Source organism: Solanum pennellii, chromosome 1 (genome assembly GCF_001406875.1).
Source record: "Solanum pennellii chromosome 1, SPENNV200".
Lineage (NCBI taxonomy): Eukaryota > Viridiplantae > Streptophyta > Magnoliopsida > Solanales > Solanaceae > Solanum > Solanum pennellii.
In genome coordinates, this window is record NC_028637.1 from 95209576 (window position 1) to 95226239 (window position 16664).

Here is a 16664-nt window from a genome sequence, read left to right on the forward strand (position 1 = left end):
AAATTTTTAATCTTTTTAAAAAAATAAATTTATATATTTATAAATCACGTAAAAGAATATTATGAGTCCCTATAATTGATAATTCAAAATATTTAAAAGATCTATAAAAAACTTATGATAAAAAATAATCTTGTTTAACTCTTGAAATCTGAAATGTTACATATAAAATGGGACGGATAGAGTATTTTTTTTACGTATAGCACTAATTTTTATCGACTGATAATATATATTAAGGATTAAAATAATATTATACTTAATAAATATATTAAATATAAGTAATGATTTTCTTGCACTTTAAAATTGTAGTCTAATTGTAATTCTCATCTTATTTTTGCAAATTAAATTATATTTATGTTTAGAATGATATTTATGTTTTATCATAATTCTTTTTGTTGTTGTTAATTTATTATAAGTAATTATATTATATTATTATGTTCATATAAAATGATATGTTTTTACCTTATTATTAGAGCATGTTTTCGTATAAAAATACCAACATAAGTTTGCTCCCTAATTATTACTATTATGATGATGAATTATCATTTTGTTAAAATATATTTTTGTAAGCAATGATAATTGTGAGTGATATATTTCTCTTTAAATACATTATATATTTTTAGAAGATCCATTTTTTTTTTATAAATTGTATTTTAATATTATAGTACACACAGAATAATTTATTTTATTCATTATTAATTAACACGGAGCACATGCACTTAACTTCACTTCTACTCCAATAAAAGGTTAAGCGCGCTAAGAAGCAAGCTCCCGCGCAAACTCACACGTATAAATAGCTTAGGGTTTGAGGGGAAACAAAGATCACCGCTTCGCTTCGCCTAGGGTTCACCAACCGCGAAGCTAAAACAATGGCGTTTTGGGGTAAAATTTTATCAACTGTTTTCTAAAGCTTTTTTGATCGATCATCACTAGATCGCTTACTTATTTTTTTGGTTTTATAGGTATTGAAGTGAAAGCTGGTAAGCCAGTTACTCATTTGTCCAATAATGAGAGAGGAAGACTACGAATTTCTCAGGTGATTTATAGATGAATGAGATCTTCTTCAATTCCCAATATTTTTAGATAAATTAGGTGAATTAGAAATCCATGTTGTATAGGGTTTAAAGTTTAAACTACTATAATCTCAAGATTCATATGAAGATATTTTCTTTTTGGGACTTCAAATTGTTTGGTACTAAGTCTGATGATGATAGGAATGCACTTAATGCAAGCTGATCCTGGGAATATGGAGATACAACAGGAGGAGAGTTTGAAATATCAAACCTACATGAAGTTTCTTATCTGGCTGAAGTATACTTACTATGAAAGAGTAAAGTAACTTGGTTAAAATTAGGACATGACAATACCAATTATTTTCATTTTGTGATCAAACATAGAAAACTCCCGTCTTTCTACAATACAAGTTAGGGATGACCAAGGTAACTGGAAGAATGACCCTGAATTAGTTGCACAGGTGTCTGTAGATTATTATACTGGTTTGCTAGGAAAAGCAACTCCAACAAGAGTTAAGGTCTCCTAGCTTTATTCAGAATGGTACTCTTCTAACTATTGATCAGCTGGTTGATTTCGTTAAGCCATTTACTAGACAGGAGGTAACGTCTGCTATTATTAAAGTTACTAGTATTAAGAGCCCTGGGCCTGGTGGTTATGGTAGTTGCTTTTCCAAAGCAATATGGGCTATTGTTGGAAAGGACATCACTGAGGCAGTCATGGACTATTTTCAGAAAAGGTAACTGTTAAAACATTTGAACTCAACTATCATTGCACTTATCTCTAAAGTTACAGAACATAGCCACAGAACAGAACCAATATAGACCAATCTCTTACAGTAATGTCTTGTATAAATGCATCTCCAAAATGATTTGTACAAGATTAAGAACTGTTGTAAATCATTTGGTGGCTGAGAACCAAGCAATGTTTATGCATGGGAGATCAATGATCCAAAATTTTTTGATTTGTCATGATCTACTTGGGCACTACAAGAGGAAGTCTTCACCTAGGTACCTACTAAAACTTGACTTAAAGAAGGCATATGACATGGTGAGTTGGAAATATTTAGGGGAAGAAATAAAAGGCTTTTGATTTCCTGGGAAATTCATTAAGCTGGTGATGACTTGTGTGACACCAACAAAATTTTCTGTTTAGGTAAATGGAGAAAGCCATGTTTTTTTAAAGGGAGAAGAGGACTTAGGCAAGGTGATCCTGCCTCACCAGACACCACTGTTGTTTTTCTTGGTGATGAATTACCTTACCAGGATTTTAAAAATAATGAGCTTGTTGCTTAAGTTTAAGTTCCGACCAATGTGTAAGGTCGTACAGTTGACTCATCTTATATTTGGCGATGATCTTATGCTATTTCATAAAGAGACAGTTTACTTAGTAGATAGGATCATGGAAGCACCAACAGATTTCAGTGATGTTACTGGGTTGGGTAGCTAATATAGACAAATCAAGAATCTTTTATGGCTAGAGTAACTTATGAACTTAAAATCCGAATCATTGCTTAGACACAATTTTCTATTGAAGCATTCCCCATAAGATATCTTGGATTTCCCCCTCATCCAAGAAATAGAGTAAAATGCAATGCCAACAAGTAATTGACAAAATTACCAACTAAATCAAACTGACATACTCCAAACAGTTATCCTCTGCAGGCAAACTTTAGGCTAGAAATGTTGCTTTCTTTTCCATTCATAGTTTTTGGGTAGTAGTATTTACTAGTGAATAGAAGGTGTAGGGAGTACTTGTGGGGAAGCTCTAAAAACAGAAGGAAGATCTCCTTGGTTTCATGGGAAATAGATTGTTTTCCAAAGAAGTTAGGGGGGCTAAATATCAAGGGATGTAGAACTTGGAATATTGCTTCGGTTGATAAATTGTTGCGACAGCTTATTCAAAAGAAAACTCACTATGGGTCAAGTGGATCCATGGTGTATATATGAGATCTACTGAAACTCTGAAAGCATATGGGATTACAAGACTCCTCCAGATAGTAATTGGTATTGGAGGGAGATGAACTCTTTGAAAGAAAGGATGAAAAGATGGTATGTGCAGGGGACATATTGTCTGACTCCTAGAGGTGAGTATTCCGTTACTTGTAACTATTTAGATCTGACTGGAGAACAACCTAGACTTGCTACTACTGAGCTTATATATAGAGTCATTATGTGGTTAGCATCTCAAAATAGACTGCTTACAGAAGACAGGTTATTGAAGCTGAATATACCAGTGGAGGAGAGTGAGTGTTGCCTGTGTGCCCATCAAGTTCCTGAGTACCCAACACATTTGTTTGTGGAGTGTAGCTGGATCAATGTAGCGGACTGGTGCTACACTCTATGATAGATAATTGATAAGAGGTTTGATCAACCTGAAGAACAAGTAGTGGAAGCAGTTCAAAAGGGGATACTAGAAGCTGTATGAGGAGCTATGATACACCATGCATGGAGAGTTAGGAAATGGAAGATATTCCAAGGAAATCATGTATAGCCGGATGAAGTGATTGCACATACAAAGAGAAATAGACGTACACTGTGATTCCAAGAAAGCAATCAGATCTAGAGGCTTTACATAGATTGGAAATGTAACTAGTTGCTGTTTTTTTGTTTACTTAAGACCTACTTTTCACCATCCTTCGTAGAAGATGGCTGTGGAATTAGGTGCTCTTTAGGTTGTGATTTGTGGTTGTTTGTTGATGGTAATCTTTCACATTGGTAACCAAAAAAGTAACGATAAATTGTTTGGCATCATTCAATTGCTGTACAAGCTAAACATGATGAAATGTTTTCCCTACCAAACTAATTTTTCAACAGTTTGCTAATCCTTTATTCCACAGAAGTCAATTTAATGCTAATTTTAGCTTTCTGGTTAGTCAAGTACTGTCATATAGAATGAAATGGAGCAACCGTGCGAGTAATTCAATTACAGGCAACAAAGCAAAAAGATGTAAAGAAAGGGAAAAAGTTTAAAAGAAGCTCAAAATCTAGATTAAGCTTTCATTTGAGTTGAATTCTATTTGTGATGCATATTCATTTCTTCTTAAGGATAACCGGGAGATTAACCACTTTAGCTTCTTGCTTTGCATGTTGTGTCCTTTTAGGCAACATTGGGAATTGGGAATGCTGAAACTAAAAGTTTGGTACAGTGTAATGTGGGGAACAAGAGTCCTGTTTTCCTCTGTGCTTTGTTACCTAACAAGACAGAGTCGTGCCATTTGGATTTAGAGTTTGAGGAGGCAGAAGATGTGGTTTTTTCTGTTCTTGGTCCTAGAACTGTTTATTTGACTGGTTACTATGTGGGAAATAGTCGGCGAGCAAATGTTAACAGTGATACAGAGTCATATGGAGAGGATATTGCAGACACGGAAACAGGGGAATCCTGCCATGACAGTGATGATGACAAGTATGATGATAGCTTTATCAATGATGCTGAACCAGAAATATCCCCACCTTCACCCGCTTCAAGCAGTGGAGGTATCTTTTTAACTCCATGTGATCATGTAAGGTTGAAGCTATCAATTGTCTCTTAAATTTGATTATGAGTTCTGCACCTATCCTTTTCTGCTGCTTATCTCCATGAGTGTGGGTTGTGTTAGTCCAGTGGGATATCTCCTTTCTTTAGACAAACTAAGCTTACGTTTGTACATGCAATTCCATATCATGATTTCATGTCCCAAATTCTCCAAAAAGCATGCTTTGACATTCCAAATCATGATTTCAAATTTTTATAAATGTTAAAATTTGACCCATAAGTTAATATTTTGTAAAAAAAATCCATCATTTTAAATTTTGCAAAAAATGTCTCATGCTTTGGGCGAATTGATTGTCCGTACCATGTGAAATGATTATATTAAAAAATAATTGGTTACTTCTATTGTTTACTAGTGGATCTATATAAAATTATGTGTATTTGGAAGTTTGTAATTATAAGACTTTATTTTTAAAAGAAATATGGAGATATGCGATTTATCAATGCGGTTCCTTAGGATACTCCAATATCTTGTTTTTGAACTTTGGTTGCTTATTTGGTAAGAGTTCATAAGAAATGAGAAATTTTGATGATTTTCACAACTTGTGGGGCTTTCATTTATATGAGAAAAAAATACAACTTAAGAAATCCAAATTGCAGGGATTGGGGGCAGTCGACAGACTGCTAATCCCCTCTCTCTGCCTCCCTCCAAATCAGCATGATCTGGTAGTATATATATTGATACAAATGATCCAGCTGGTGTGCTGCTCCTATATTAGGAGCAAGGTATCGTAATGTAGCAGGGGAATCTGCTGTTTCGGCTACCACAATAGTGTATTCCATTGCTCCTATTATTTTTCTGATAATGGTCCACTCGATACCCACATCTCCTACTAGTATAGGTACCGGGTAGTTTTGTCTACCAAGATTAGGAAGATTAAAAAAATTCCCTAGCTTTCTTTGTCCCTCTTTGGATTCAAACTCTGGTCTCCTTCATTGACGGTTACGCCGCCCAGTGGATGCTAGTGTCTCTTATCTTTGTGCATCCTGCACTTCTATTCTTCTGATAGACTTTTTGGCATTTTCAGTTCAGGAAGATGATGAGAATGTGTCAGACAATAAACTTATCAACAACAAAGGCGGCCATAAAAGGCTTAGGAAGAAGTACCAAGTAAGTGAGTCAGAAAATGAGGATATATTGCAGGAAAGCGATGATGAAGATAGTTGTCTCTTATCTGCTCTTAAGAAGAAAACAGACGTGAAGGTTGTAGTAGCATCAGAAGATGATCAGAAGAATGCCATTCCTCATAGGACAGAAAATGGTGGTGCAGTGGAGTCTAAAAAAGCTAAGTAAGTCACACAGAAGCAACTACTGATTTCTGTTATTGCAGTAACTTTTTGGTCTTGGACGTGGGTCATTATAAGCTTTATAAGGAACTAAGGTATCTAGTATGATAGGATCTTCTCCTTTGAAAACTACCTTTTCTCAGATCTGGATTTTTTCATGAACTCCACGGAGCCTTGCTGAAAGTTTTCAATGTATAATTGGTCTATTATCCATCCTAGGTACCCGATCTTACCAAAGGAAATTTTACATTGAATCATTTCATACTTTCTCTAGCTTTGAGTTTTACCTTGAAGAATTTTTTGAACTTTTCTTTTCGTATATCCATTGTTGGCATTTAGACCTGTTGCCAGTTCATGATTGTTTACAAAAGTAAGCTAACAATTAAGATTGAATAGCATCTGGCAGGCCAGCTCTTGAGTAATCCTGAAAAGGAAAAACGACTAGAAACTATTCCTTCCAAGTGCATGTTATCATCTCTGCTTTGTGGGCATGCATTCATGTGGAATGTTCTTCTCCTTTATTTTGTCCATTCAAGGGAACATTGCTAATCTCTAGCACAGGGTCTAATCTTCCTGCTTATTTTGCTCCATCTTATTGAACACAGACATGAAAACAGCATTAACTCAAAGAAGAAGAGGAAGCAGCCTGATGGCAATGGTGGTAAACTTCTTGAAGCAAATACCAGCAGTGATAGGAAGGACAACAGAGAGGATAAAACAAATTTGGTGGATGTCGGGTTGGCAATGACAATTGATATGTAAGATGTTGCTTTATTTTTGAATTAAGTTGTTCTGTTTTTGTTCTTACTCATGTTCAGTTTGCACCTCATCACCCTTTTAATTTTTTCAAGCTATATGCTCTGGCAGGAAAGATGGCCAATCTGATACTCTGGAGCCCCTTGCGGAAGAGGATTCTAATCATGTTCCAAAATCGAAGAAAAGAAAGCATTCTGTGGAAGCCAAATCTGTTGAAAACCATGATACAGACTGTGCTGTCATTCTTAAAGAGGATCAACTGAAACAAGATCCTCTAAAAGCTGGTCACCTGGGTGAGGATCCAATTGCAATAGATGAAGAAGATCAAAAACTGACCATCAATAAGTGAGTTTCTAATGTTTAATTAGCCGGGCCGTTTTCTTGAGAACTTCACCAAATCTCGATGCTTCCTACTGCCTAAAAAGGGGACCCTACCTTTATCAAAACTCTTTTTTTGTCGAGGGAAAAAAGGTTGGGAAAAACTAAATCTGCTGCGAACTACTACTCCTGTTCACTTTACTTGTCCGTTTTTGGACTTGTACGCCCTTAAGAAACAATGATTATATGAGTAGTTTACCACAACTCATATTAATTGATGTGTAGTCCTAGGTCTTGGGAAATGATTTTGGGGAATAAGTAATAATTTTGAGGGTAAAATAGGAAAAAGATAATTCTGTTTACGTGATACGTTGAAAGTGACTAGTAAAAGTGAATCGATTTTTGGAATAGTGGACGAGTAAGGTGATTGGAGGGAGTAGTAGATATGTCATTATTGTCAATTCTGATGTACATACTCTGATATCATGCACTTGCCTTATACCTGCATTCTCTAGGCAAGATTGTAATAAAATTTGTTTTAGGGACGACTATTTGGTTATAACATTTTGACCATCCATGCATGCAGTAGTAGTAAAGATGGAAAATCTGACTCTGTAGCTGATAAGCACCAGCCGGATAAGAAACTTAAAAAGAAGAAGAAAAAGAAGACGAAATCTCAGGACGACTGTTTGGTAAACAAGGATCTTCCTGTTCTGCAAGAGAATGAAATGAATAGACAACCCGTGGATGTTGAGGACAAGAGTCTGAAGGTCAAGTCTACTGTAATAAGGACCTTGTCTAATGGGTTGACCATTGAAGAGCTCGCTGTGGGTGAACCTGGTGGAAAATTGGCCGCTCCGGGAAAGAAGGTAATTTAGTTGAGAATTTATAGATATCTTGAACTATGAATTGAGGCGACTTCACCTCAGGAAAAATAGTCTCAATTTTTTTTTGATGTTCGAACTGTTGCACAGATCAAAGTTCATTACACTGGCAAGCTAAAGGAGAATGGGCAGATATTTTACACAAATATGGGAAAATCTCCATATAAATTTCGTCTAGGTATTCACAGGACTCTTGGAAGAATTCATTTTGTTTTAATGGACTTTTGAACTCTGATTTTTCCTTTTTCTTGTTTGAAGGTGATAAAGACGTCATAGAGGGATGGAACCTCGGTCTTGCTGGTAAAGATGGCGATGAGTAGATTTGATATGTCCGTAATTCTTTTCTTTAATAGCTGCAGCTGCTAATATAATATTGTGTCTTCCATAACAGGCATGCGTGTGGGTGATAAAAGAAGGCTCACAGTCCCACCATCAATAGGGTATGCTGCATATTCATGTTCTGAATTTATTTGAAGACACGAGATCCCTCTCCCTGCTTCCCCTCAATCCTTCCTCTCCTTTTAACTTTTCCCTTCATTACTGTCCCAGTATGAGTTCCTCCCTCCAGAATCCTTGACTCTGCTACTGAATGCACATGTAACTTCCTTTTCCAACTTTGATCAATTCTTGCTATTCCTGTTTTTTGCAGCTACGGGAGTGAGGGAGCTGGGGAGAATATCCCACCAAACTCATGGTTGGTGTTTGATATTGAATTGATTGGAGTCCGTGGATAATTCAGCTTAACTTATCATTCCTGGAAGGAAAGTCACCTATGCAGAACTTATCTTTTCCTCTTGAAAATTTGAGACTTGAACTGTCTATTGACATTGGCGCTGAGGCAGGATTTGGACACAGAGATGGAAACTAGAGGCACTTTCTTCATTACCAGGATGGAGTGGCTAATACTAAAAAGGCAAAAGTTTTCATAATTTTGTGTAGTACTTTGTAAGCGTTGAAAGAAAAGGATAATAGGACAAGCCAGCCTCCAACCTTTCCCGGTGGGGATTTTTGCATACCTGGCTGTGTTCATGATTCTCTAATAGAAAATATACGGTGAAAGGATTTTTGCATACCTAGAGATCGTATGCATTGAAGGATAATACATTTTACAGTGTTCAATTTCCAGTATAAAACTCGCGCTTAGTATGTTTAGCATTAAGAAAAATGTTATTCATGTAAAATAAATGTTTTTTCTTCCGTAATTTTAAGTGGTTGGCAAGTAAGAAAACATTTCCCATAAGTCGTTGCATAGGGTTGTGAGTGGAGGGTAGGGGTGTGTGGATGGGGCTATTAGAGGGGTGTGCAACGCTACTTATGTAACTTATTTTTCTTAGAGAATATTTTTCATAACTTAATTGGGAAATATTTTTCTCCAAGAAACTTCCTGTATAATAGTCGAGTGTTATTATAAGTAGCATCAGTTATTGTTAATCCCTCTAACAATCTCAAATATCATTAACTAGATTGTAAATCAAGGGATCCCTTCAACAGTTTTTTATTTGTACAACGGGAGACATAGTATTACACATTGTTCCTTTTCTGTTTTGACACAATCAGAAAAACAATGTTCCATTCACTTTATGCCAGTTGAGAGGAGTTTCTAGTTGAAATAAGCTTCAATAGCTGCAAGTATGCTCATTGCCAGTTGTTTGGGAGTCAACAAAAAGACGTGTAAAATAGTACTAGGCAACACTTTACTGCATAAGTTATACCTTCTTAATACCTACCACCCTGCTAGCAACAGGCATGGACATAGAGACATCTATAGAATAGGTTTAGACATGACAAAAATAAGCAAATAAAAGAAAAGCCTTTGAATAACCAAACAAACAACTTGAGGATGGAGTAACATTATGAGGCTGATTGAGGTCTAAGATACAATCTTTAGCAGAAGCCTCAAAATAAGATCTTTTTAAGTCTACATTATCATTCCTGCCGAAAATGCTGATTGCCTGTACATCACACAATATGCATATCTGGGTTTCCTTTTCTACTTCCCTCCCAGGTATATACTCATAATATCATCCTCTGCTTTAGCCTCTGATTTCATATTTTGCGAGTCAAGTTCAGGCTTGACCATAAAGCTTCTAGCCTCATGTTCTGAAATTTCACTGATAAATACAAAGTTACCAATAAAGAAATCAGCATCAAGGAAAGAAAACAAAGAAGAAGGACAGAGCAATATAAGCAGTTCAACATATTAAGGATATTACAGACCTGTCTGGAGCTTCTGCCTTGGTTATCAAAGTGATTTCATGAGATGTGAGATATAGACAGAAACTTCTCAGGTCTTTTTCTTGGCAAAATTTAGATAGGTGGCACAGGAAATCATTGAACTGCTTTGGTTCCTATGCAGGTAAAATTGATGTTGCTATGTTAGTTTGTTTGGGTGTGTGGCACAGATATTTGATATTTAACTATAGGATATAGAGAGAGAACCAGAAAACATACCTGCTCAAGGATGCAACCTTTGCGTAGAGCCACCAAACATTGCAATGCTTTATGAAATGTATCTCCGTCACAAGAATTTTCCACGAGATCAAAGATCCTATTTTTCATATCCTGAATGGCCTTACTAATCCATTTTGGATTATCTCTTCGAGACAGCATCTCCTCAAAGTCTTTGACAGGATTAACATCTCCAACTTTCTCAACTTCTGTTTTGGCTGAGAATTTCATGGAGTCTATAGCTTTGACATCAGCATCTTTGTTGAATACTTCTCTCTCCTCATCTGATCCTGAAGATCTCTCTTTTATTCTTCTTGCTGATTTTTTCAGCTGTGCATTAATTATACAATAATTGGTAAGGCATAAGCCACCATAGTCGGACTATTCTAGAAAAGTCCAATTTGAATAAAGGGATAAATATTGAAAGTTACCTTTGGATTATCTTTTAGTTCAAAAGACCTACGGAGTTCCTCTATGATGGACTTGTTTTGAGAAAGAAGTTCAACATCAGGTTCTGTTATCTTTCTGAGGGTTTCATCAAGTGGAGGAACAGCAGCATCTGGGTGCTTTGACTTCAGGTTAAGATAGCGGTAGTAACGCTGGATATTTATATAATACTAATTAATTAGAAACTGATAATGCAAAAGGCAATTATGGAGCAGAATAAGATTCTTATGTTATGATTTTTTTAATTTCATATTAGGACTCAGAGAGTTAATGCACTGTTTATAATCTAAAACCCCGTATCTCCAAAGGTTTCTATCACCAGCATCCTGTTACGCACATTATTAAGCTGAAGTACCACCTAGGTCCAATTATCAACATATATTTAATATGAAATGATTAATCAAATCAGCTTATCCAACTTAGCGGTGAAAAGGCTGTCAATACAACTTAACGACAACTACAACTCACCAACAATGTCAACAAGAATCATAACAACTTCTAACCAAATTCGGCGACAGAAATGTTCTAAATGTTAATACATCACTTTGCTACGATGACCATGACCAACTGGCAAGAAAATATCCTAAATTCATGAGCTCTTTACAAAATTAGTTTAGTTATGTCCCCAATGAGTGATCTAAGTGCAAAGGTAAATGTAGTTTCACACTTAATATTTAAACAATATTCTGCACGACGTCATACCTCTAGAACAGGATTAGGTGTAAAGTCAGGTGGTAACACTTCCTGTTTTCCAGGTGGTGCAAGATCCAACATCTGAACCAATTTATCTGCTGCGTCTTGTTGCTTTTCATTTGGCTGCATTGATGAAGGTAAATTGCTGAAAGAAGGAAACTGGAAATCCCGAACATCCTCAGCAAAGGGAAGAATATTGAAGTAAAATGAATCAGGCTGCAAGCAGTGGTCAATGAGAATGTCAACAATCTAAGAGTGGAATATCCACTAAAAAAAGAAAACAGAATAATCAAGAGGTGAAAATTTGAATCATACTTACAGTATTATCCTTGTCAGAGACATTTGGTGTAAGGACCCCAACAACAACATTACCCTGGCCTTGCCTCCATACACATCGGACGATAGCTACTTTGTTCATTTCCTTCATTGCCCTTGCCAAAGCAGAAAGTGCAAGGATGGCATTTTTGTTGCCAGGTTCGGCTATGAAGATATTTACATCTTTCAGGTAGTAATGCCTGAGTAAGTGGAATATGACTATGAAGATTGGAAAGATAAACAGCACAAGAGTTCCCACCTATCCCAAATATTAACCTGAAAAAACTGTATAGTATTCAAGAAACTAAAATTATACCGCATTATGTTTGAAGAATCTGTGAATCCTAGTATCTTCACACTTTTCTCCGGTTTGAACTTTACAGCCTCCAACTCAGCAGAGGATATAGGAACTACTTGAGGTCCATACTGAAAACCTTTAATCCTCTGTTCTGGTGGCACAACTTTATTAGGGTCTTCTATGATTTTATTTTCGTATTCAACCTTGATGTCATGAGCACCAAATTTATCAGTGGAAGGAGTCCTTTCGGAGTACTTTTTCAGGGTAGGAAACTTCTCTTCAGATGTTTTCTTGTAAACCCACACCTAATAAAAAGCAATTATTAGTTCCTTTTTTCTTCCGAGAAAGATAAGGTTAAAAGAACATTTAGTAGTAACTAAACATCCACATCAAACTGTCTCCAAAATAGAATAGGAAGGAAAGAAAAGGAAAACGAAACGTGCACATATGATTAGCAAATTAGGGACCAAAAAGGACATACATCATGTGTATACTTTTAGCTACCCCAACTTGTTTGGGATTGAAGCATAGTTGTCGTTGTTGCTTACTTCTAAAGTTACCAATCCTACTCATTTTCTAGACTATTGTAAAATCCCTACAATCCCCATAGACTTAAATCAGATACAACAGTTTCTAGATGAGAGTAAACTATCCAATCTGATTATCACAATATCTGTTGATTGTGTAAATATGAAATTCCGGGAGGATAGTTTTATTGACCCTAGTATTGATGGTACTGGATATTTCCCCCTTATATAAATCTGTCTCCAAATTAGCCATGCTAGTAGCTGCCTGACACCATGATAAAATACTACCCTCATGAGTAGATCATGTCCCAGACATTTGATATGATAGACTCCTGAAAAAAGTCACAAAGAGGTAATGCAAAAACATAATCAGTCAAGATTCCTTAGGAAGGAATGCATATGTTATCACTAAATGCTCACTTGAACATAATTCAGTATATAGGGCAAAACAAAAGAAGAAAAAAATAAAAAGACAAAGAAAAGCTATTTTTCATTAACAGAAGAAAAAGGTTAAGAACCAAAATTGAAAAGAATTGCGTAAATCAGCATAAATTTCTTAATTCTCACCTTAATCTTCAATTGTGCACTAATTTCAAGATCACCTCTGTATATCGTGACTGGCGATATATTACGAGTTCTAAGTGCACCTAATAAAGAAGTCGGACTTTCCACATATACTACTTTTGAGGAAGATTTGTTCGAGAATACTGACATTAAAAAATCATTTTCTTCCATAATGCTCCTATTTGTTTCCCGATCTTGTTTCATTCTGACAATTACACAGTCCATCTTAATGCCTTGTGCTGTCATCTGGGTAGCAATGGTGTTTACTTGATCTTCCTTTGTTCCTTCAAATGGATCTTTGATGCGAGAAACAGCATTTGTAATAAGGCAAAGACGTCTCTTTGCCTTGTTGGTTTGTCCATACTTAATGAGCATGTCCGTACCAACAACAATCGCATCAAGAACTAATACAGACAGTTAAAGAATCAAGAACTCAAGATCATCATGAGCACATAAGAATAACATTGAGATTAGAAGTCAACAAAATCACATGCCACAACTACTGTTAAAAAGTGCCAGTGCACAGGCTACAAGTCTACAATAGAACTAAACCAGTGCAGAAATATATTCCACAGCCAAAAACACATCCTATGGAATGAGAAAAGCTATTATACCTCATAACAGCCTACTCTATTCATGGAAATCCTCATTTGTAGCTCTAACAGATATTAACTTATAATGTTTTCTTTTAACACCTGATTTTGGTTACCACCAACACTTAAAGTTGTGTGCACAAGCATGCATTTTAAGTGAATCATAATAGAGTGAGGCAGATGAATTAATATAGAGGAATAAGTATACTGAGGGAAGACGGACAGTGACTCGAACAAGGATTGCATGCTTAACAACTGCACTAGTCTGAACTATCACAACCCAGTAATTATAGAGGATACAATCTCCAGGAACACTTCCTCGTGGAAGTTTTTGCAGAGCATCAACAAGATCTTCATCTACAACTTTGATATTTCGCAGAACTGTCACGTGTTCATATCCTCCTATTTCCTCTTTCAATTCATTCTTGGTGTCTGGGAAAAAAATACATATACAGGTCATCTGATAAAATTCCATCACCAATGCTAAGAAACAGAATTTTTTACCGCAACAAATTCCAGAAAGAGTCAGGTAATCATATGAAAATGATATGGACAGGCCAGTCCAACAACCCATTCTCCTCTATTAAGAAAGGGGAACAAAGGACACAGAGTGTGTATGGTATGATAAAAAAGGCTTTCATTGACGAAATAGGTTGATTAACTTGAACTTTGATAAGTATTTTCTACCAAAAGTGCAAAAAAGATTTCATTTGCTTGTGGATGAAAGTTATTTTCCTTTACTATTATCCAACTCTTAGTTTATGTCATTTCTTTCAACTAATACTTAGACATTGTTGTCAACCTTCAATACACAAAAGTATCACCAAAACATTATGTTCATACTCTATTCAGTTAGGTTAGAAGTAATTAGGTATCAGGAAGAAATTAGAAAACAACCCTTCAATGAAGATGAATGTATGACAAAGGAGAAATATACCGAAAGAGACACATAAATTTAGCATTATCAGGTCAGTTAAGCAACATCAAACTGAAGATCTGAACAATTTTGTTATATAAAAGAGAGTACAAAAATGTCGAGGGAATAACCTCATAAGATTCACTCTTAAAGAGGTAAACACAAAAAATGGCTAAACTTGTGTCACACAAAGTCTCTTCCCCAATATATATAAATGAAAATCAGGGTAAACCACTAACAAGTTCCCCCTGCGTTAGAATTTTATGAACCAGCTCCACCACAAAATTTCCAACTAGTTGAATCTCAACCTCCTCCATAAAACCCCCAATCAATTAAATCCTTCACCTTATACTATGACGATTTCTTCCCAATTATATCCAACCAAACACCAGAAAATAATAATTTCAAAAAAAGTGACTTGCGGATAGAAAAATATTTTCCACTAATGTAGAAAAATTTCACTCCATATCAAATACATCAGCAGCCACTATGCAAAAGACTCACCTGCAGTTCCAAACAAGACAAACCCCACTTCATCATATCTGCTGAAAACCAGCTACATACACCAAAAATTGGACAAATATGACATTTTTCTTAAGGGGTATGTAATGTCGGAAATTAACAATTCCAAACAAAAATTAAAACCAGAAGAAACCCAAAGTGGCAACATGTTACCTTCTTCTGTATCAACAATGAGCAAACTTTTTCAATCTCAGGTAAAACTGAGTGCATGGAAGGACCCACATCAATTACCAATACCACCGCTTCCTGTTCACCCAAAAAAAAAAACTCTCAGTTGCAAACCCCAGAACTAATTTTAGTATCCAGTACGAAAAAATCTAATCTTTTTTCAAGAATCAAAAGGAAGTGATTCAGTGAAGCACAAATTGAGGAAATAAATAGTGGGTATGAAAAAAAAAACTGAAGTTTACTACCTTATTACGAGCCATTAGAAGGGAATGAGCGTTCAGGGCTGTTTTGTTCTTCTTCTTCCCGCGCCCTTAGTTGAATACTTCGCAGTTTCTCAAAACTTGCACTGAAATTTTCACATAGTGCTTCTCCAATTTAGTATTTGAAAATTGAAGAAAAGGAGAATTCACACGTTGGCTCCCCTTTTTCTTGTTAAGTCTCTTCTTCCCCCATAAGTTATAAAACTTATAATTTTGTATCTCTTTGATTACTCACTTGACTAAATCGTGACGTTTAATTAAGGATAGAACGATCTTAACATAAATTATGTTAGTTTATTAATTTTTTTTATTTTACATAGTATTTTTTGTTTTGACCAGTTAGCATATAAAAAAATAGATTTCTGTAAAGTTCGATTTAAAATTGAAAATATATTTAAATATAATCTTTTTTTTGAAAAACATAACACGAAACATGATTAATATTAAAAAAAATTTTAACTAGTAAAGATATTCAACTATACCAAATGTACATACTTATTGATCTTAATTCTTATGTAACTTTATTAATAACTTTCATTATTAATGAGTCTCTTACTAGAGTAAGTTTTGATAGATTAAATAGTTTCAACGGTTATATATTGATCAAAAAGAAAAAGTTTAGAGATTTTAGAATTTGAGTATTTAATTTAATTGACTATGAATTTTTTAAAAAAATCAAATTACTCCTTATTTATGTAATTTTTCAACTAAAAGTGTAATTAAAAGTTTAACTCCTTATTTATATAACTATGAAAATTTATCAACTAAAAGTGTAATAAAAAGTTATAAAAATAAATTATTTTTCAAAGTATTTTCTAAAATGGGAATTTATCTGACCAAAAAAATAAAATAAATGGGATTTTCTAAAAAAGTATTTATATTCAAGGTCATAGCTCATAACTAAATACAATAAAAATTGTGATATTTTTCTTTTTCCCATGAAATCTGCTACTACCTTATATTAGAATTTTCAGTCACTTGGGTCTACCTTTGCCCAAAAAAATATGTCTTAATATAAAGGGGAAAAAAATATTTCAATTCTTTTTTTCACTCTTAATTGTCATGTTATATTTTATTAAAATTAATTTAATTAATTTTTAAAATTAAATTAAATTATATTAATTTAATA

General features: G+C 34.8%; 2 protein-coding genes across 4 annotated transcripts; one reads left to right on the top strand and one right to left on the bottom strand.

Annotated features, from left to right (window-relative positions):
- Nucleotides 1-727: 727 nt before the first annotated feature.
- LOC107010066 (peptidyl-prolyl cis-trans isomerase FKBP43-like) lies at nt 728-9012 on the top strand. Of its 2 annotated transcripts, none has more exons than XM_015209334.2 (11): nt 728-879; nt 960-1033; nt 4112-4484; nt 5568-5829; nt 6432-6584; nt 6694-6927; nt 7487-7769; nt 7875-7962; nt 8043-8084; nt 8176-8224; nt 8434-9012. In XM_015209334.2, exons 1-11 carry the CDS (start codon nt 867-869, stop codon nt 8516-8518), a joined length of 1656 nt encoding a protein of 551 aa, XP_015064820.1. In that variant the 5' UTR covers nt 728-866; the 3' UTR covers nt 8519-9012. The 2 variants fall into 2 exon arrangements, with proteins under 2 accessions (XP_015064820.1, XP_015064825.1); XM_015209339.2 differs by having other exon boundaries at nt 7490-7769.
- Nucleotides 9013-9394: 382 nt separating this feature from the next.
- LOC107032578 (ATP-dependent DNA helicase 2 subunit KU80) lies at nt 9395-15801 on the bottom strand. 2 transcript variants are annotated; one of them, XM_015234208.2, is made up of 12 exons: nt 15521-15801; nt 15261-15353; nt 15090-15141; nt 13970-14101; nt 13080-13480; nt 12004-12290; nt 11692-11887; nt 11382-11588; nt 10664-10831; nt 10236-10562; nt 10002-10132; nt 9395-9895 (listed from the first exon to the last, which is right to left on the bottom strand). In XM_015234208.2, exons 1-12 carry the CDS (start codon nt 15533-15535, stop codon nt 9775-9777), a joined length of 2130 nt encoding a protein of 709 aa, XP_015089694.1. In that variant the 5' UTR covers nt 15536-15801; the 3' UTR covers nt 9395-9774. The 2 variants fall into 2 exon arrangements, with proteins under 2 accessions (XP_015089694.1, XP_027771574.1); XM_027915773.1 differs by lacking the exons at nt 15090-15141; nt 15521-15801.
- Nucleotides 15802-16664: the final 863 nt, after the last annotated feature.

Bases quoted from the DNA above. Each gene is read 5' to 3' on its own strand.
- LOC107010066 (XM_015209334.2), top strand. The intron at 7,770-7,874 runs GTAATTTAGTTG...ACTGTTGCACAG, and splicing joins TGGCCGCTCCGGGAAAGAAG to ATCAAAGTTCATTACACTGG. The intron at 7,963-8,042 runs GTATTCACAGGA...TCTTGTTTGAAG, and splicing joins TCCATATAAATTTCGTCTAG to GTGATAAAGACGTCATAGAG.
- LOC107032578 (XM_015234208.2), bottom strand. The intron at 13,481-13,969 runs GTATCCTCTATA...TGTCTGTATTAG, and splicing joins AGGAAGTGTTCCTGGAGATT to TTCTTGATGCGATTGTTGTT. The intron at 10,133-10,235 runs GTATGTTTTCTG...TTACCTGCATAG, and splicing joins AAGGTTGCATCCTTGAGCAG to GAACCAAAGCAGTTCAATGA.